This window comes from Sander vitreus, chromosome 1, assembly GCF_031162955.1.
Source record: "Sander vitreus isolate 19-12246 chromosome 1, sanVit1, whole genome shotgun sequence".
In the NCBI taxonomy this organism is placed as follows: Eukaryota; Metazoa; Chordata; class Actinopteri; order Perciformes; family Percidae; genus Sander; species Sander vitreus.
The window spans coordinates 20,258,764-20,280,528 of NC_135855.1; the positions used below are offsets into that span (position 1 = coordinate 20,258,764).

Below are 21,765 nucleotides of genomic sequence, written 5' to 3' on the forward strand. Positions count from 1 at the left end.
CAACAAAAACAAACTGCGCCAACCTGCACCACGAAACATAACAAACAGTGTTCCAGCCAATAATCGACAAGAAGGATTTGGAGGTGGGGGCTGGGGGGTTAGTGTGCAGAAGCATGGAAGGGAGGGGGAGGGGACGGGATGAGGAGGAGGGATGGGAGAGCTAGCCTCCGATTTGTTTGACAATACTTTGAACGTCAACAAGAAGTGACGTCACCCAACATCGCTTAGAGCACCTTTAAAGTCATATGCAGATTGGAATCAACAACTCTGTCTCCTGAGTGAAACCCTCTTTGCAGCACAGTATGCCTGAACATGTTCAATGGTTAATGTTGATTGATTTCCTTTCTGTTTCTTTGGAATAAATGTGTTGAATTAACAACCTTGAATACAAGGAAAAAAATATATTTTATAAAGAAATTATTTCTTTAGTAGTGATAAGTAGCCTAATGTTTTACATTTGTAATTCTCTTCATGCTTAACTTTACGTGCTTATTTTAGACATCATAACTCTAAAAAAAAATTCTTTCAACTGTATGACTTTGCTGTGTTATATATTCTCGTCATCTGGTCCATGTGGTGATGTAACAGAAACACACACACACCCACATGACTGACATTACTCAGAAATGACCTGTGGCTCATGTATGCGCAACCTATATTTTTGTTACACAGACAATCCACAGACTACTTGGATTACAACAAACAAAGATGACCCCCTCCTGTCATGACCGCAAATCAACCAGGCCCCATGACAAGAGTGAAACCTTAGACTGACCAAACCAGGCATGGCACAAACATGTCAACGTCATCACCATATATCATTACTCCTTTAGAGAAATCATCTTCATGAGACTGTAGTGTGTACAAGAATTTATCTTTTGTTTTTCATTTAATCTACTGATAAATGCATGATCTCTTTTATAGAACAGTTTCAACAATAAACAGCTCATTGAATATACAGTGGAGCAAATGTCTGAAAAAGATTAATTGAATGCACCAAGTGGGATAGGAGGCGGAATGAACCTGTTGGTAAAGACTCACCGATTGGCACAAAAGGCTGTGAAGCGGAACTGTGACGAGACAAGCCGATGCCGTTGACAGCATAGACTCGCATCTCGTACTCCACTCCTTCAATCATCCGCTTGGCTTCATAGGTTGTGTCCGGATAAGGGTCAAAGTTCAGTCTCATCCACCTGTAGCTCTTCTTCTTCTTTCTCTCCAGGACGTAGCCTGAGAATCAAAATGTTATCGACTAGGCTTGTCAGAACAATAAAGGAAGAGATGACCTCCAAATAATTTAAACAAATGAAGCATTTTGATGTTTGTTCTTTGTTTTTCTTACCAATAACTGGCTGTCCACCATCAAACAGAGGGGGGTCCCACTGGACTACACAGGAGTCCTCTCCCACGCTGAGGATTCTGGGAGCCTGGGGAGGATCTGGAACATCTGGGGGGGAAAATGGCTCACATCTTTAGAAAAGAAACATGTGTTTTTACACGTACAGGTGATGAACTGATTGGCCAAACAGATTTACAGATTTGTAGCTGTATGACTATGTGTGTGGTAAGATTTATGTCTACGCAGTGATGATAATGAAAACCTGACTGCTGACAGTTCAGTCTTACCGACAACTTTCACGTTGATATCTGCAGTGTCCTCCCCAGCGGGGTTTCGAACCACAACAGAGTAGATTCCCTCGTCCTGCCTCTCTGCCCCCTCGATGGTGAAGATACAGTGTCCTTTGGTGGTTTCCACATGGATCCTGCCGTCTCCGTCTGTGACGACCTACAGTACATGATGAGAATCCGAGCAGAGTTGTTGGATTGAGTCTCACTCTAAACGGATTGATAGTTTTGTTGCACATTCTGTAGGTAAAGATGCTGGTACAGTACATGTACTATATTAACATCATGCCACATTTGGAGATATGATAAACACTTCCCAACACAAAGTTTCTTGAAGTATTTGGGCAAATCATGCTTTTCAAAACACATGTTGATTTGAACACACAATTCCAGATGCCACCTTGCAAATAGGACCAGCATCTGAAATGAAAGATCAGGATTTGCTCAAAAGGGCACTTGTGTCCAGTACTGATTTCTTGTAGGTTGAATATTAATATATAAATATTGATCTGGTTGACAGTCATGGGTCACTAATATGACCTCAAGCGAAACCATAAAGATGTACGGGAAAAACTAAATACTTGCAGTTCTTTGACAAAACAAATCTTGACTCAAGGTCCACAGATGTGTCTTTTATTGCATGTGACAGTAAGAAATGGTGGACATTTTCTCTACAGTCACTGTGCCAATACCATCCCAACATGTTAAATTTAAATAATTTCAAAATTCATTTCAGAATATTCATCATGTTACTTTCTTTGATTATATACTTATGTATTCCAATGTGTAATCCAAGGATTATTTCACAGAGTCCCTTTATAAAGTCTCCATAAAAAAAAAAAAAAAACTTACTGCCCAGTTTCCTCTGATCTGTCTGTTAATTGGAAGATTCAGAACATGCTCTTACCTTATTGACATAGATGGATACTGACCACATGCAATGTTTTGCTTACCATGCTCTTAATGCTATGTACAACTGAGACATAAAAGAAAATTACGCATGTACATCACGCCACTGAAGAAGGTGCTTTTCATGTTTTTGTCTGCATATGTTTGTTGTTGTTGCTGCTGCAGCCTGTTCTTTCTCCTTAAAACAGTAAATCAATATAACACACAATCTGTTAAGTCAAGCAGCCGCGTGATCAATGTTTTTCGTGTCTTGAAGTCAAGTGGTAACGCAGAGTGAAATGCACATAGGGTGCATCTTCTCCACTGGCTATATTTGTACATTCAATACACTTCAGATGAGCCTATGTTTTTTTTTTTTGAGACAAGGACAAACAGGTGGTAAGCTTATTGTTTAAAAGGCACACATCGGTACAAGTTGAAAAACAATGCTGGCAACATACCGACTTGGATTTCAGACTACTACCAACATGCATACATAGCATGTATATATTCATACAGGACATGCACACTTACTTCCCCATCGTTCAGTGTCCAAGAGGATGTCGGCCCTTCATTCTTCTCTCCGTCAGGTTTTACAGAACTAGCCTACATTTGAGCAGAGCAAAGCGGTAAAAGCCGAAGAGAAAAGAAAGGATGTGTAACCCTCTCTTTCTCCTCAACTCAAAGATCAGTATGCAGGTTGGCATCATTGAATTAAGCTGTTAGTGGCTGATTAATAACACAAGTCTATCTGTGTATTTTACCTTCTCTCCTTTGGTCCAGACCACTGTGGGTGCAGGGTCTCCAGTGATAGGGACATCCAGACGCAGTTTGTTGCCAGCCACCACTACAATGGTTGACTCGGCAGTGCGACCCATACAGTCCAGGTGGATCTTAGGAGGATCTTATAGAGGGAGAGAAATGGTTAAAAGGAACAGACCCTTGAATTCCATCTGATTAACAACAAGAGAGTAAGTTTGGGGTACCTTGGCGTGGCACATAATCAATCTTCACCTCTAGGAAAGCAAGAAAAAAAGAGAGTGATGAATTGTTTAAGTAAAAATGTAGCTTGTCAAACTATAAGTGATGTTAATTTTGAAGTGTTAAAGCAAAAGCATCAATATTACCCAGGAAGTTGAGTTTAGCAGAAAGGTTAAAGGCGTGGCCATCTGGCACAAAAGTGTAGTCTCCCTCATCCTCTGGTTTGACCTCATCAATGGTCAGTTTGTGGATCCTAAAAAGGTCAACGTTTTTCAGTTCAGTTTATGGTTTTGAGGGATGTATGCAGCACATTTAAAGCAGGTGTAAAAGAGACCTCACCTGCCAATATGTGTGATATTTATTCTGGCATCGGGCTTGACTTCTACACCATTCTTGTACCAGGTTCCCCTCACATTCTCATCCGACACCTCACACTTAAACAGCGCCTGATCCTTTGCCTTCACTGTGAGGTCTGCAATGCTCTGGTAGACCTCCAGGTCTTTCTCTACACAGTCAGAAAAAAACACAAGCTCAGATGGCAGATAATGGAAACTATCGAGGCCTTCAGGCTTCAGAGGAGGCTCTACTGTACGAGACGGAGGAATAAGATGCAATGAGATGATGATGATAAAATGATAATAAATTAGATGCAGCTATTGTATGTGAGGATAATATAGTAATAATATGTTCGAGCGTGGGGTGTTCATTATCTTTGTGTGGCCCTTGTGTGTTGTATCTTAGCAACAGGCACAAATGGAATAGTTAATTGGATTTAGTGTAGAAAATAAAGTGGGAGGAAAGACTAGATGCAGGAGCTTTGGGCTATTACTGTATATCACAAGAAAAAATGTACGTAATGTAATGTATCCCAAAAGGAATTATTATCTGGGCGACATAAGTCACACCTCGCTCCTCATAAAGGTTACAGGAGTGTCACGTCAGCTCGCTGCCAGGGACAGCAAATAAAGGGGGAATGACACTACAGTGGGAGTTCTGCTGTTGACTGAGGTGTTGGACACACACACACACACACACACACACACACACACACACACACACACACACACAAATACTCATGCATATATATGCAAAAGGGGGAGTATATATCTTCAATATATATAGCTTCTACAAGAAAATTCAAATTATGATCAAACATCGATGGCTGTCATGTAATGATTTTTGTTCATAATGAATACTTCTGCTCTGTGAGATAATAATGGTACTACTGTAAGATGAAATTATTATGGGGTCGTAACAAGGAGGGTGAAACTAGCTGGGGTTTATATATTTTGCCTACGTCCATGTACGGGTGAGTTTGAACTGTCCCCATCCATCATTTTTAGATCACCTGTAGATTGAAATTAAGCATATTTATACACCTTAAACCTTCAACTGCCATGTCTTAAATACACTAAAAAACATTATATTATTGAAAATGAAAAACATCAAAATCTGGACACTTAGAAAGTTCTGAGGTGCCCAGTGCAGATCTTTCATCAGCAATAAAACCTACTTTAAAAAACTCACACACACACACACACACACACACACACACACACACACACACACACACACACACACACACAACTTAGTCTTTATATGAAAAAAAGACTTGGTTTTCTACTCTTATGGAAAGAATATTGTAGATTTTTGAAGCAAGTGAAATATGAGGTTAACTGAGCATCAAAAAGTGAAAAGTGAGAGCATTTCTTTTTTTTTGCCTGGTTACACATGCTGATGTAGCATCTAGTTAATGAAAAAGTGGGACATTATATCAACACAACAAAACAACAGAAGAAAAAAAAGTGAGAGAAACCGGGTCACTTGCGTAGAACTGTGCACTTCAGGTGAAATATGGTCAGCGTCTTCTAACTTTAACTGGCATGTGGACTTCGTAGCAGTGACCTTGGCAGAATAATGCGGGCAAATGCAAGAGCCACTATACCCCAAAGATAGACAGCATGCCAGGACTGGAAAGGCCACACGACTCTTGGCAGGGTATGAGAATGTACACTTGGAGCATTTATCACTGACAAAAGTGATTCATACTGTACTCAGCACTCATGACTGACACTCACCCTGCACCAAGAGTTCAGCCATAGACTCGCCACCGTTCGTTTTAACCTTGTAATGGCCGCAGTCTTCTTTCGTGGCCTCATTAATTATCAGGACATGTTTACAGCCGTCTTTCTTGAAGCGATACTTGAAAGACTCGTCTCTTGTTAATTCCACACCGTCTTTCTCCCTGCACAGAAATTCACACAGCAACCAGAATAATTATGACTAATAGTCATGATTAAAATCATCCTAATTAAGCTTAAGTGCAAGTCATATAAAGGTTAATACTGATATTTTGGAGCTTTTGTTGTTATGATCTCCCGCCCATTCAGTATATGAACCCTTGTTTTTAACAAGGTGGAAAGTCCACATTTAGGTCTTCTGATGAAAACTAAGTAAGCTCCATAAGCTGAATGAAGAGAGAGATGTGAGATTTGGTTGAAAGCTCAGAAAACAAAAAAATCAACATTTGAGCTTAGCCAAAATACGGTTCCAAAATGTCAAAAACAAACATCCATGCACAAACCTGAAATATGATCTTAATACCCTTGAGAAGTACTTTGTATAGGTTAGTACACTACATTTATCACTCATACTGTGCAATGATTTTTGTCAATTTTAGATCATTACACTTCATGACACTTCTTACCTTTTGCAATGTTAAATTTATCTCAAGTTAGACATTCATTTTTCCCCACGTATTGATCTTTGGCCACTGTTTCAAGAAATGTTTTTTGGTTTGTTTTGTTTGTCTGCTTGTCAGCAGGATTACAGAAAAACTACTGGCCCGATTTCCATGAAACTTGGTGGAAGCATGTAGCATGGGCCAAGGAAGACCCCATTCAATTTTGGAAAGGATCCGAAGCACGGGTCGGATACACAAATTATATTTCACTTTTGTTAACATTGTGAGATAGGGTATGGTCTTGGCGGAGGTCTGCGCTTTCTGAGTGTGAGTGCCCTTCTAGTTTTAACTATTTTGGGCTCAAATAAAAGCCAATAAGCAATTGCAGCAACTATCTCCTTCAGATAAAGGTCACATGGGACACATACAAGAACGCTGATGTGACCTTTTCATTGAGGTGATGAAATGTCCAGGTTGCAGTCGGTCACAAAGACAGTGCTCTGTCTACGGACATGAAAAACTCAAATGCCATCTGCTGGGTGTCTGAGAAAAGAAAGGTTTAATTCTACTCGTTTTGATTTAGTACAAATTAACACGGCAGCATTCATTTATCAATCCATTCATGACAAATTGACTGTACATCTAAGCATTTTTAATATGTCAGATCCAATAACATGCAAATGTAACTTCTTACAGAGAATGTGTAAAGAAGAATATCTAACCATTTAACATTGGCTCCTTCCTCTGAGACTTCACACTCCAACTCCACCCGCTCACCCTTCATGACCATCTGATCCTCCAGATTCTTCACAATCATGATGGGAGGCTCTGCAGAAAGCATAAAAGAATGAGAAGGGGAACTGTGACTCTTAATCCTGAAAATGTATGTTTTGTTTTTGGATTTGTTATGTTATAAATTTCCTCTAAACTTAAAATACCTTTAACAAAGAGCTCAGTGGTGCATTTCTCCTCTCCCACCACGCAACAATATGCTGCATCATCTGCCAAGGAGCAGTGGTTGATGGTGAGGTAGCGCATGTTGCCAACACTCTCAAAGATGTACCTTTACAAAGACCAGTAAGATTATTACACATTGCTAATTATTTTTTTCCAGGTCTATAAAGCATGAAGTAGATGAAATGGCAAACATTTGGGGGAAAGAGCACATATACAGTTTTTCTGTTTTTTTTTACACTTACTTGCTAGGGATGTCATGGAAGATGGAGTCCATCCATATATTGATGAAAGCAGAGGCAACGGAGAGACAGAGAGAATTGAAAAGGTTTACTGACATTATCAAGGATTGCTACTGTATTTGTTGAATGCTTCATGATGTACAGGTCCAGCATGTTTTATGGAGTTGAGGTTATAATAGTAGTAGTAGTAGTAGTAGTAGTAGTAATAATAATAATAATAATAGTTTCCATCTCTTCTCTAAATTCTAACCTTCCAGTTGGTTGAATTGCTTGTCCATTCTTCAGCCATTTCACCTCAACATCTGGATTGGCGACCTCAACGGCCAGTTTTATTTTATGTCCTTTTGCCACTTGGTAAGCAGGATCCATCTTTTTGAGGAAAGCTACATTTCAGAGAAGTTAGAAGTACAATAATCAAGTTACAATTAGGTCTACTTTACTTTACTTTGTTAGAATTAGATCAAGTGCAGCCTACTATACACTCTGCACAAACCTGCACTTTTCTTCTCTTCTTTCTTCATCTTCTTCAGTCTCTTGAGCATGCCTCTCAAGTCGGTAATGCCGTGCTGAAAAGCAATCTTCTCATATTCTGAAGAAGGCGCATGGCTGAGAATATCCCACACGTCCAGGTCCGGCTCTGTGCTCACCTGCACGGCTCTAATACAAGTAAAACAACCCGAGGAGGATGTTAGAATCAAGTCACTTAGTGTTTGAAATTCACATTAGTTTGGAATTCATATTATGAATACAGACTAAAGGAAGTATGCTATAACAGAGATACAGTAATATTAACATGCTGGTAATACACATTAACAGATTACTACTCACAATTTTATTCACGATGAATTCACTATTCATTTCTAATGAATAACTAATAAGCAACTGATGGTTAGTCAACTTCATACATTGTTTACTTATTTACAGCATATAGAATGGCATAATTCAAATTCAAAATTCAAAAACTATAATTTCTTGCATGACCAAAAGGTATTGCAATATAACTGCTTGGATTCAATATTGTTTTTTTGTGTGGTCATGAACTTCAGAAAAAGACACACTATAATGTTCATGTATGTTTAAAGCCCTCTTGTTAATTAATTTAAGCAAATATTATATTTGTGATTTCTGTACGGCCCAGCTGTAAGCAGCCCATACCTTCCTCCCTCATGGAAGATGTTTTGCTAATTATTGTGAAATGTTTGCTAAAACAATGAGGTGCTAGAAACTATAATCCCCATTTAGTATAAAATATAGACAAAAAAAAACGTGAAAGAAAAACTAATGAAAGAAGGAACACAAGCTAGTTATGGCTGCAGTGTCCTCCCTCTCCTCTCTTCCTCTCACTAGTCTGGGTGTTTTTACCTCACCTGTCCACTAGGTGCCCTCAGCAACTTTTCTACCTCAGTCAATCATCTGACCAAGTGAAGAAATGTATTACTATTGTGAGAAGCATTATGTTAAAGTAATTGACCTGCACTATTTATCACAATCAGGGTACAACATACTGTGTATATATATATATATATATAATTAAATACATTAGCAAACAACACATTTGCATGATCCTGCTATTCACAAATCACAAAACAATTATACAAAATACAGTAAAATGTTAATTGTTTTCTACTGTAGTAAATATTGTTGAAACAACTGAATCCTGACAGATAAATCCATGCACAACAAAATTTTTCCTGCGACCCATGTCAGCAGTTTCTTACCGATTTGAGGATTTTAAGAAACTGCTGCTCATTCAAAGGTAGAACCCAGAGGCAAATATGGCAAAACAAACCAGACATGTTAAAACACAGCATTTCAACAGCAACACATTCAGCATATTAGAAATATGCCTTTAAAACAAATAAATAATATACCAATGGTTAAACTGCAGGGAAGCAAGCATGCACGTATTAGTACTAAAAAACGTCATTCTTTGTTTGGGGTTTGACATGGTGTCCAATTGTATTTCTTGCACAGGGGACAATAAGTATCTGGTGATGGTGTGTGATGCACAGAAGTGATTTCTTCCATGTGTTGGGAAGGTGACTTGTGTTTCTGAGCTAAGACTGCAAATGTCAGAGAAAGAGAGCTCATCAACAACATGTAGAGGGGAGAGAAACAAAACTCTAAAAACTGCCTGATTGGTAAAGAAGTGTTGCTGTGGGAGTTATTGTGGTATGAGTGAGAAGGCAAAGGCAGAGAAATGAAATGATTTGAAGAAGCCTTTGCAAACTCAAAAGAATGCCAAACCTCATTTTCAAGTTCAAATCTGTGGACACATCATGTCACCCTAACTTATCATTGTGCTCAGGCGTATTTGCCTGCAGGTAAGTGTTATCAGGCGATCATTCCAGATGTTAGTTTGTAAATGCAGAAGTAGCTTACTCTCTGAAGATGCAGGATGATCCAGGAAGAATGAGAGTGAGACAGAAACAGATTATAAAGTGGGAAGGAAAAACACTTATCCTGAAGGTCTAGAAATTACTGTCAGATTTTTTAAATGCTTACCTCTTTTTTAATAAGGTACTGAAGTCCAGCTCTCCTGAGTCTTCCTTTCCATCTGTACTACTGCAGAAACATCAGCCACCAGCAGCAAAACATCAACATCAACAGCACAGTAGGCTACATGATTGCTCCAAAAAAAGATACATGTTAATGCTTTACAGACATGGTTTGTTTTAAATAAAACCAATCCACATTTCTAGGCTTTTACACAATATAAATCATTTCCTGTTTACCCATGCTCCAATGTGCAAGACGAAGATTCTAAGATTACAAAATAGAAATTGGATTGGACAGAGTCATTCTGAAGACTGAAAGGAAATGGTGGATAAAAGAAGTGCATGAACAGGCAGATGTTTTTGCTGGAGAGACAGGTGTTGCCATGTTTAAAGGAACAATAGTTGGCAATTTGGTAAATACGCTTATTTATGTATACCAATGTTTGTGTGTTAACTATGGAACCAGAGCTGAGAGTCCATTAGCTTAGCATACAGACTGGAAGCAGGGTGAAGAAGCTAGCCTGGCTCTCTCAAAATCTATATAGTGCTTCTAATAAAGACATTTATGTCTCATTTGACATCTCATTATGTCTATGACAATGTGTGTGTTTTAGTGTGTGAATTGTCATAGTATGTGTATTTCCTTTTAAAAACTTTGTAAAGTGTGTTTGAGTGTTTTTTTGTGTCAAATGTTGTGGTTTTACTGGGAGTTGTGTGCTGTAACAACAGCCTAGCTAGTACAATGACTTGTCGATACTGTGAGGTTGATACTGTGAACTTGGGGCACCTGTTAACTAGCCAGGTTTACACCTGCCTCCAGTCCTGCTACGCTAACTTAATGGCCTCCTGGCTCGAGCGTCAAAGTTAACACACACACACACACACACACATATGAGAGTGGTCTCAATTTTCTAACTCTGCAAAAAAGCAAATGCATAATGTTCAATTATTCCCCTACGCCATGAGCAGCAGCAGCCATCCAAGCAAAAACAATACAAAACACTCAAGGTTATAGAAAACAAGGTCACCATAGGGTCTGCTTGACTTTAATCAGTGGGATAAAAGATTTAAAAAAAAGTGGTGAATTTACAACACACCATAGCTGCACTTCCTCTATGTGGCAACCCTGTGGAAGAGTTCATTTACTGAAAAGCCTGTGTGTCTTAACACATCCTGTCCTTTCAGTACGATCAAACCACCGTCAAAGCTCACTCTGCCGGGTAGCTGTTTGTGCAGCTGGCTCTGCTGTTTTGATCGAGACCCAGGGTTAGATCAGAGAGAGCTGACGGCTGCAACCAGCGCATGTTACTCAACAGTTTAATAAACAAATCTCAAGGTATCAAGATCTGCCTGAGTCAAAGGTTAACACAGTGACAGCTACTATAGTTGGCTACTACATCCAGGATTTTGAATTTGATTCCTCTCAGCTCTCTCGTGGTCTTTATTCTGTGGTCGTTCTCTCAAAATCCAGCAGTTTGGAGGCTGCACCATCCACAACACTGGTTCTGTTTGACCTGATTTAGAGAAGAAACAGGCCACAGGAGAGAGACAGGGTCTCTGATCCTGATCCTGGTTTCTCTTTTTAGGCTTTAACAATCAGAATCCTCAGAGCTGGAATATGAGCCCCCATTGTTGCAACAAACCCCCTTTACTACCTTGTTGGTGGTCCACTTCTCTTCTTACCGGCTTCACTCCTAACAGGTTAGCATTTCCACAGTTATTTGTTACACCAAACATGGTAATATTCCACCTGAACACTGACGTTTGGCATCTGTGTTAATCTCCTAAATCCTGATCAGCCAATAAAATGATAAATATTAAGTCTGACCTAGTGTTGATTGAGTCTGACAACAAACTAATGGTTACAATTGGCTCCTTATCAACTTTGCTATATGCACAACCATATGCAAACATTTGTGTCTTTTTGCTACTTAAATGGCTACTGATGTCCTAAAGGATGCAAGTTTCAAATACTCCAGCTCATCTGGACACTAATTACTACTGCAGCACTTTTCAGCCCATGGATTATTAAAAAAAAAAAAGTCTTTGTCCCGTCACTGTGCTGTTTATGCAGTATATATGAATATGCAGTGTATACAGTACACTGCACTGGATGGTGCTTACAATATGATTTAAATACACCTGTCCTGGAACAAACCTATTCACAGAGTAGTAAATAGCAGAACATGGATCATTTTGTTTAACTGTATAGTAGTTTGGTGTCTGTTTTATCACATAATTATGAGCGAAAAAGAAACTTCATTTTAAATCAATTTGAGATTAGCAGATATTAAATGGCTGAAGTTAAAAAAAAAAATAAAAAAAACTGAAGAAGCACTGGAGCAGAATAAAGTATAATTTTCATATAGGCCTACTCTTCATATGAATCCATAATTCCGAATCGGTCATTGTACTTAGTTTTAAAATCAATTTAAAGCAGTATATGTATTTATTATTAAAATGATAGTATGAATCAACACTGTATGAATTGTATTTATAACTGATCAAGTATTTCAGTATCTAAGGTACAAGGGTTTGCTCTTGCACTGTAAAGAAAAGAAACCCAGGTTTATAGCTGTGTGATACTAGCCAAGCAGCCAAATGCTTAATGTGAAACTAATATAGCAAAAAAGGAAACTAATCAATCAGCATATAATCAATTTGAATGTGACCAAAGGTATTTTGTATTTCATACAAAGTAATAAAGTCTTATAAACTTACGTGCGCCTAAAAGCTGCTCTTATGTCGAACCCTTCAGCAGCACAAGCCTCTGAAATAATACAAGAGAATCATGTAAGTGACTGAAATGATGATAGAAGCAACATTAATGAGTGCCACAAAGAATCTAGCATGTACCAACAGGCCCTCTCACCATGTACAGCCAACTCAAAATTACAGCTGTCAAACTTGTCCCTGGATGTAACCTCACATCTGTAAGCTCCAGCAAAGTTAGGCTTGGCTGCGATGATTTGCATCTCAAACGTGTAGACCTGCAACCACATGCATGAGGAGGGATGTGAGAAGGCTAGTGTGAGGTTTGTGAGAACATCTTTGATTCAAAACCTTATTGTACATATGCTTCATATGTATTACATTATTAGTCCTTGTAAAGGTTTGTTTCTCCATATTGTTCTGATATTCTTAAAGTAAAGTTATGGGGAAACTATTAAGTCTCCCCAAAACATTACCTCTGACTGAGGCAAGAGCTTGCAAAACTGAGGGTCAGAAGGGCAAGACTTGCAAAACAACTTTGTTGCCTCAAAGTAAAACATTACATATTGCAATTTTTAACTTAGTCTAATGTCAAAATAGATATCATGGGTAATTGTTCATGGGCTCTTTAAATAAAGCAATACAATCACACATATATTATGTGTCTTAAGACATCAAAATATGACCTCTAGACTATGTTTCTGTTTTAGTGCCTGCAGCAATAGTCTACAGTACCTTACTGCTGCGGTCATATGTCTCCTTTAGCTGCAGGTGTTTTCCAGACTTGCTGGCGAGGTCCATCCACTTCCCTTTGAACCATTTGATGGTGGGTTTCTTCAGCAATGACTCAGCATTCACTTTAGCCACAAATGTGATGTTTTCACCTGTACAAAAGATGAATTTGTCATGTGAATTAACACATTATCCTTCAGATTCTGATATCCAATGAAGCATGGATATAATGTTATATATCTCTATGCATATAATCTGCCATGTATTTTATCCGTTGGATCTAGGATGTACATATATATATATATATTAAAATATTTATAGTTGTATAAAAAATCAACAATATGGGATGAATTGTAGTTTTAAAATTATCTTCAAATTTCTCAATACCTTGCCCAGCTCAGTGTTTGAACTGAAAATATATAATAATAAAAACACTAATGTTAAACCTTGTTAAGAGGTGAACAGTTTATTGCACAAAATGTGACACCCAACTCTAATGATGCAACTTTCTGCAAGGGATAATTGACACATAGTTTAGATTATTTCCCATTTGAAGCCACTCACCTACATTGACCTCCCCACTCTGGGGTTTCTCTGTGAACAGTCCAGTCAGGTCCTGTCTGGTGTCCGGAGGCTGTCCGTCTGAATAATCCAACAGGGTCAGCGCAAAATCCCACAAAGTTGAGGGATCAAAATCAAACAATGTTTAATTCAAATGTACATTAGAAATTAGAACAGGTAATGAAAACCATTTTCATTTGGCAGACTGAAGCATAATATTTTAAGTAACTGAATTTCAAATGATTTGTTTATTTTTGTTATTGGTGATGATAAAAATGAACACAGAAATGTGTTGCATGGAATTACAGGATGCAAAACCATTCAATTTTAAATTATATTATTTTCAATGATTATTTCAGGGGACACTTAAATACTTTTTTATTATTTTATATATATTATAAACCCAAGGGTTCTTTGGCTCACACAGGTTTACAATATACTTATTTCACTACATACAGAGGCAAGAGAACTCAAAAAGCAAACCAAGCAAACATTTAGTACTGTATGGATATGTGTCAAAAAATTGAATATGCGATATAAACGTATGGCAGGAAAGCCCAATGCCTTTTATTTAAACATGTATTGTAATGTATATCTATGTGATGTTTTTGAGTGTTTGGTTTTCAGGAAAAGCTTAACTCAAAGATCATGATATTGTGATGGACAGTATGATGTATATTAATGACTGAACAAAGGAAAGGGACTGAGTAACTCACCCTCAGCTGGAGGAGCATCACGTGTTGGGGCAGCGGTCTGGTCCTCTGTGGGTGCTGCTGCAGGCGGAGCAGGAACCTGTTCTGGTTCTACACCGGACTCCCCAGGTGCATCAGCAGGGGCCTCAGCTGTGTTCCCATCATCACCAAAGAGATTAACAAGTCACAAGTAAGAGGTACAAAGAGCGATATTGGGTCTGTGCGCTTTACCCCTATTAACAAGTAATCAGCTCCAAAAAGGCAAATTACCTATGTGCCAAACTTCATTTATTATTTATTTTTTATAATTAGAAAAGTTTTTCTTTCTCTTTTTTTTTAAGCAAAACTTTAAAGGATTTAACGTGTGAATATTTTGTGTACCAAGGCACATAATCTGTGAAATTTATATTTTTTGTATACAATTTAATCTATTTGATATTCTTTTAAACACTGTTCTGTCAAAGTTAAACTATTCTCTGGCGAACATCTTCACTGTAAACGCAGATTTAGTTGTAATTTAACTTTTTAGTGGTCACTACCAGGGGCACGGCGGGAATTTTGGGCCCCATGACAAAAAAATCAAATTTGGCCCCCTCTGTGCAGCTGTTGTCACCACATCTCTAGGACCTAACTGTCCCATCAAAAGCTTTACTTAACTCTAAAGGCTTGCAACTGTCTTGCTTCTTGTAGTTCAATACTAGTACTAGAATTTGACAAAATGGAAAATTCTCTTAACAAAAATATTATAATTATTATTATTATTATTGTTATTATTAATGAAAGACAGAGAAATCCTCACAGACTCCCTGCAATGATGCTAACTGGCATGTCATTGAACACAATGTTACTCACCTTCTTCACTGGGACAGGGAGGGGCACAGTTAAGGGGAGACTGGGGTGCTGCTGACTCATCTGTTGTTAAGTCTGCTAAAAGGGGCAGGGACAATGATTTAATATAAATATCTTGCTAAACATTTCCCTGCACTGATTAAATGGTGATTAAATGTAGGCTAACACTAGTCTGTAGCTAGCTAGCTTATTTCACTATGGACATCTACTGACTGCAACTAAACACCGTTACTGAGTGCGCTAAGGCAGGACCAAACCATTTCATGCAGATACAGGGGGGTGGTCGGTCTATATGGACGTTTACTTTTTGGTCAATGGGGATATTTAACTTTTACTGCCAAAAACAAGTAAAAACAAAGAGATCATTAATTGTATTATTATATTTGAAATATATATACTGAATGATGATGGTTTAATAATTTTATATTAGTTTTTACCTATTTTTTGGGGCCCCTGTCAGTCATGGGCCCTTGGAATTGTCCTAACTTTTCCCCCCTATATGGCGCCCCTGGTCACTACTTATTCTCTCATGTTTAGTTGAAACCATATTTATTACTAAATCACATTAGTTGTTTGTAATAATCAGCTTAAGTATGCAGTGCACAGTATCTGAAGTTCTTTGCATGGGAGGGGCGGGGTCATTTGAACTGTTCTGCTCTGAAGCGATGCAAAGGCTCATGGTAAAGAAAACATGTTCTGAACGGTTTCTGTCCTAGTTAAAGTGTGCTTTAATAATGTTCTGTTAATGTTTTGGTTGTGCATTTATGTTATCTGGGTTTTAGTTTTGTATGGTTGATTTAGTGCAGCCTGGTCTCACAGAATTCCTTGAAATGATCACAAACTGTTAACACCGCATTACGTGGTGGTGGCACGGAATGTGTGAAAATTCCGTGTGGCCACCACGGAAAACAATGCCAATGTAAAGTCAATGAGAAGATGACGTTGCATTAGGAGCGACTATGGTAGCGAGTAGTATGAAAGCCCGAAAATCCGCGTAGGGAGGTTGGTTGGGGTGGTGGATGGGTCACACGCAGGACTATCACCCAGGAGACCGGGGATCGTGTCCCGCGTGTCATGTTTCCTAAACCCAACCGTAACCGTCCCGTTCTTCTTTTTCCTAAACCCAACCGTCCTGTTGTTGTCCCACGTGTCATGGAAACGTAAGCCCACCCACGACCTTTTCCTTAACTTAAGAGGCCCATGACGGAATTTTTAGCGATCCGTGTTAATTTCACGGAATTCTTCCGTGGGCCCATCACGGAATGTTTTGCGATTCCATAAAACTGACACCGATTTTGAGTTAAGGGGCTGTGTTCTGTGAGGGTCTGTGAGATCAAGTTGTTATCTACATTTATTGCTGTACCATGACTGAGATCCGGGTGGGGACTGATGGGAACTGGACAGTGAGAATGTGATTAATGGCATATACACAGATTGGAAACTAGAAGCTCCGTTCCCTAAGTGAATTTATCCACACAGTACAATATATTGGAAAATTACAATGATTTGTGTGTATAATTTACCCTACCATTTTGTTTGAAAATATGTGTTGAATACATTGTTCTTAAAGTCACACTGTCATAAAGGAAAAACATTATTTATGTAAACAAATTATTTCTTGGTACTGGTAAGTAGCCTAATGTTTCATATTTGTTGTGTTTCTTTGCATGTTTAAAGCTATAGAGCGTAAAGCTTTAACTTAACATGCTTATTTTAGACAACGTGACTCCAGAAAAAAATAAATTATCTTTACTTATGACTGCTTTGTGTTATTACAACTTGACCTGTAAAAACTTAGATGGTTTAAGGCAACGGGTTTCCACGCAAACTTCTAGTAAAGTCAACTAATTGGAGATAACAGTGTATCGCTCAAATATTTTCCATGTGTTATCAGCTGCCTCTCATGCCTATCCTGAGCGCCAGTCAAGTGGTGGTTACTCATGAGGAAATAATGTGCTGGTGTGAGGGTCAAGGTCTCCGTGCAGACAGAGTACGGGTGGCTATGATATGAGCCACAGACAGCTGTGGGACGTCTCTTGTTGTAGCGCACTGGGCCCATTAGTCTGCTGCCTTTCTTTAGGATTTGTTTCCACCTTATCAAATCCAAACAAAAGACCTCAGCGGGTCACACTGACAGACTAATGGCTATGCTAATGGCACAGACATTGCTCTGTGATCCACTACAGCACACAGTCAATGCAGCATACAGAACAGTGTAAAGTGCTGGACAAAATTATTGTGATTAAGTTAGTGATTGCAAATATCCAGATTGTTAAAGGAATAGTTATTCCATTCCAGACATTTTAGTAAATCTCATGTCTGTATGGTAAATATGAAGCTACAACTAGGAGACAGTTAGCTTATCTTAGCATAAAGACTGGAAGCAGGGGAAAACAGCTAGCCTGGCTCTGTGCAAAGGTAACAAAATCCACCCCCAAAGCACACTGAACATGGTGTTTGTTTAGTATAAAACTTCAAGCCCAAAAGGGTTTAGCCTACTTACTTACAGTTTTGCTTCCGCGTTGTGCGGCCCAATTCACATGTGTATTAGTGTTTCTCCTGCTGCTGGCCCATAGACTTTACATAGGGGTTAAGTCATGCACATAAAAAATGTATTGCAACTATTCATAGTTAATTCATACAAAGAGAGAAAAAAAGACTTTGTTTGCAGTTGGAGGTGTCCCGTCTAATGTTTTTTTGGATTTTGTTACCTTTGGACAGAGCCAGGCTAGCTGTTTCCCCTTGCTTTCTCTTATGCTAAGCTAAGCTAATTGTCTGCTGGTTTCACCCTGACATTTGAGAGACAAATATGTGAGTGGTATTAATCTTCTCATCTAACTCTCTGCATGTAAAGCTAATAAGCATATTTCCTAAAATGCCAAACTATTCCTTTAAGAGCAAACACTTCTTAAAGACACACAAAGCTGTTTCAGAGACTTGCCGTTGAGCAGCAGTCACTGTGTAGAATGTAAGTTCATGTGCAGAACATTAAGTGCATGCAGTGCATCAAGTATTTACTGCCTCAGTGGTTTTCTGCATTGAGTGCTTTATTTTGCTTTGTGCTCTGTGACGACGCAGCCAGTAGGTGAGCCAACAGAGACCTCAAACACACAGCTAGATCAAAGTCTCGTACCTGGCTTTGAAACAACCTTCAGGTCAAACTTGACCTTTGACCCCCCAGCAATCACCGCATAGACATTGGCATCTTCCTTTGTAATAGCTTTTATAGCGAGGGAGTGCTTGTTTCCGTCAGCTGTGATCACATATTTGTCGCCACTGGCAATGTCCTTTGAGTTGCACTGCCATTTTACTTTAGCATCAGGCTTCTCTGTCTCTGCTTCAAAGACCACAGAGGACCCCTCCTCTGCCTCCTGAGTCTTTGGTTTCTTGGCAAAGGCTGAAACTGAAGAGGGAGGGTGGATTCAAAATAAAAAGTAAGCCTTTTGAAGTGTCATTTAGACTTTGTTTTAACATGTCTGCTGTAAGGGTGTAATCAAATCATATTGAGTAAACACACATGCTATAATTGTCTTGCTGAATGGACATTAATGAGAATTTTGTTAAATTGCAAGAAAAACAAGTAACAGGTAAAAGTAGCCTCACGCTTTGCACCCTAAGTGTTTTTTTATTTTAAATTTTGTTATTTTAAATTAAATAAAAGACCCCAAACAAAACGTTTTTTTGTTATTGAAAGCTAATCTATTCATCAATTCAGAAACAAATGCCACACCTGAAGAAAGAACAACACAAATACTCTAACAAAGGCCATTCATATTTTAGCAAAAGAAGAAGAAAGCTCATGAGCTGAAAAAATTGTGTTGTACAGTCTGCAGCACACTGGGTGGGGCTAGCTGAAAACCATTGAATTTGCCTTTTCTATTTGTCTCAAAGCACCAACATCTGGCTTTATGAAGTCGTATTTGTGCATTATTGTTATTCTCTTACATAGTATTTACTGTAAAAGAGAATACTGAATTCTAAAGCGTACAGTTTGGGCTTCATTTGGGGAGTCATGGAAGAGTAAATGTAAATACTTGAGCAAGGAATAGCAGATCGTTGAAAAGAACAGAAGGTAAAAGGACTGAAACCTTACAGTTATTCAACATAAACACCAATTAATCATAGTCATGACTTATTTAAAGGTGTTCCTAAGAATGCCACTCAGTAGTGATGTCCTTGTAGAGTGTCCTTGTGTTTATAATGTGACCTCTTGCGCCCATTCACATTGTATTTGTGTAAAAAGGCCATTGCACTGTCTGAGAACAGACTATTCACATTGATATCTTTCACTAAAGTAAAAGTAGCATTACCACAATCCAAAAAATAAAGTCCTGCATTTGATATTATACTTAAGAAATAAGGTATAAGGCTAGATCTAGCAAAAGTACTCCAGAATGTTTCTATTGTATTCATATTATTATTATTACTGATTCATAAACATATAAACAGTATTTTAATGGTTTATCTCCAGCAAATATGGAACTAATTTTAAGTGATTTATAAATGACATGGTAGTTTAATCTATAACAAGGTATTATACCTTATAAACTGGGAATATGTTTTATATGTATGTAAATGTAAATCTGCAAAGTAACGAATGCTGTCAGAAAAATGCAGGGAACTAAAAAGTACATTATTTTCCTCTAAAATGTACTAGAGTAGAAGTACAAAGTTGAAGAGAGTGAAGTTAAGTACAAGTACCTCAACATTGTACTTAAGAACTGTACTTGTTACATTCCACAACTGCCTAAGAGATGTTGATCATCACAGGATGGCACACATACTACATCCATCCAGTGAATTAAAGTCCATTTACTTTCATTAATTAGCATTCAATCAAAACATTAGCTTGTTTTTGATTGGGGCTTTGAGTGGAACTAAAATGGAGAAATGTTGAATGAAAATGAACCCCAACAGAGACACACCTGGATCATTTATAACAAACTCAACATCAGCACACAATCACAAAACTATCTACACTTATCAATAACAGTAACAGGCATGGGTTGTGATCCTAAATGAAGGATCAGTCTATTAATAGTAAGTTTTAAATACATTGTGTAAAACACCAGCTGCAGGAAAGGCAACAGAGAGGTATTTTCATCTTTTAAAAAAAGTTATAAAATGTTTATAGCAGTCAGTCTCCAACACTTGTCTTCTTTAGACCTAAAAATAGTGATTGTAAGTGACAGCCCTGAGAGTAGCATGTGTTCAACAGTAACATCAGGTGTTTAGAATCATGAAATGTAAGTAGGCGTATTTCAGATGCATATTGTTTCTAGGTTTGAGTTGTGAATAGTTCAACGTACAGACAGAACAAAGAAACTCCATGTGTTGCAAGATGACCTTATGAGTTTATATATAGGATGCATATGTACTGGACTAATGAACAGGGACGCAGGTATCATAGTCAAAGGATTAACTGGATTCTATTTTTGTGATTCTGGAGGCACAGAATGAATGATGTGCGCTCAGTCTGTCTGCAGCCAGCGATCTCCACTGTTGCGACACCTCTTGTCATGTTGTCAATGAGTCATGCTGCTTTACCTGTCACACCATCACATTTGAAGTAAAATCCCTTTCCTAGTTTTAGTTAATATAACATTTAGTTGTAAATTACGGTTCACTCCCAGGAAATATCTAGAGGGTATACTTTCAACTACTTTGTTTAGAAAGGTTAATTTAAGAACATAACATTTGTATTGGCTGTTAAGATGACAGTCAACTGACAAGTTGTGCAGAACTAGCAATCAGAAAGCAACTATTTTTTTTTATTTTTTCTACAATCTTAAAATAATTGATACTATTGATACCTGACAAGGTTTACACTGGTATTATACATTTAGGGATGGCTTATGGATCTGGTTTTTTTACTACTATTTTGTTGTTAATTGTTTTATTTATACATGTTTTATTTTGTATTAAACGTTTTATCTGAATATAATAATTGATTATTATATATCATAAGGAAATAAGTTGATACATGATCACTTTTTTAAGTTGATATGGCAAACTTCTTTCTTATTTTCACATCCAGGAGTTATAGAGCATCATTGTCATTCATTTAGAGTTGTGTTTTTGGCCAACTGATAAATCTAAGTCCAATATTCACTCTCTTGAGTAAACTCTTTTAGCTCTGTCTTTGGTCTCCTGAGGGAAATATCTGGCTCTTCGGCTGCTAAATGTTCTACTATGTTCATCAGCTGGTCACTTAATGTTTTGAGAGCTTTTTCACTAAAAACAGCTGCCTGCTGCAGCTAAAAACAAAACTATGGAAGCGCTGAGACTTAACCAAAACAGTAAGGTTGCGGCTCAGACAGCTAAACTATGAGCTTGAACTCACTGAG

The 21,765-nt window shown here is 38.1% G+C and overlaps 1 protein-coding gene across 1 annotated transcript in view; it reads right to left on the reverse strand.

Annotated features, from left to right (window-relative positions):
- mybpc3 (myosin binding protein C3) overlaps positions 1 to 21,765 on the reverse strand; it is a 39,616-nt gene that overhangs the window by 16,275 nt on the left and 1,576 nt on the right. The window contains exons 2-24 of the mRNA XM_078247380.1: positions 18,552 to 18,821; positions 15,422 to 15,493; positions 14,594 to 14,719; positions 13,881 to 13,958; positions 13,320 to 13,468; positions 12,745 to 12,862; positions 12,594 to 12,642; positions 9,880 to 9,939; positions 9,093 to 9,116; positions 7,868 to 8,031; positions 7,625 to 7,757; positions 7,378 to 7,380; positions 7,117 to 7,241; positions 6,901 to 7,006; positions 5,574 to 5,740; positions 3,835 to 4,000; positions 3,642 to 3,748; positions 3,501 to 3,530; positions 3,279 to 3,418; positions 3,049 to 3,120; positions 1,627 to 1,786; positions 1,343 to 1,447; positions 1,042 to 1,230 (exon numbers count right to left, since the gene is read on the reverse strand). Of these exons, the coding sequence (XP_078103506.1) occupies positions 1,042 to 1,230; positions 1,343 to 1,447; positions 1,627 to 1,786; positions 3,049 to 3,120; positions 3,279 to 3,418; positions 3,501 to 3,530; positions 3,642 to 3,748; positions 3,835 to 4,000; positions 5,574 to 5,740; positions 6,901 to 7,006; positions 7,117 to 7,241; positions 7,378 to 7,380; positions 7,625 to 7,757; positions 7,868 to 8,031; positions 9,093 to 9,116; positions 9,880 to 9,939; positions 12,594 to 12,642; positions 12,745 to 12,862; positions 13,320 to 13,468; positions 13,881 to 13,958; positions 14,594 to 14,719; positions 15,422 to 15,493; positions 18,552 to 18,821 (2,613 nt within the window). The remainder of the gene's footprint in view (positions 1 to 1,041; positions 1,231 to 1,342; positions 1,448 to 1,626; positions 1,787 to 3,048; positions 3,121 to 3,278; positions 3,419 to 3,500; positions 3,531 to 3,641; positions 3,749 to 3,834; positions 4,001 to 5,573; positions 5,741 to 6,900; positions 7,007 to 7,116; positions 7,242 to 7,377; positions 7,381 to 7,624; positions 7,758 to 7,867; positions 8,032 to 9,092; positions 9,117 to 9,879; positions 9,940 to 12,593; positions 12,643 to 12,744; positions 12,863 to 13,319; positions 13,469 to 13,880; positions 13,959 to 14,593; positions 14,720 to 15,421; positions 15,494 to 18,551; positions 18,822 to 21,765) is intronic.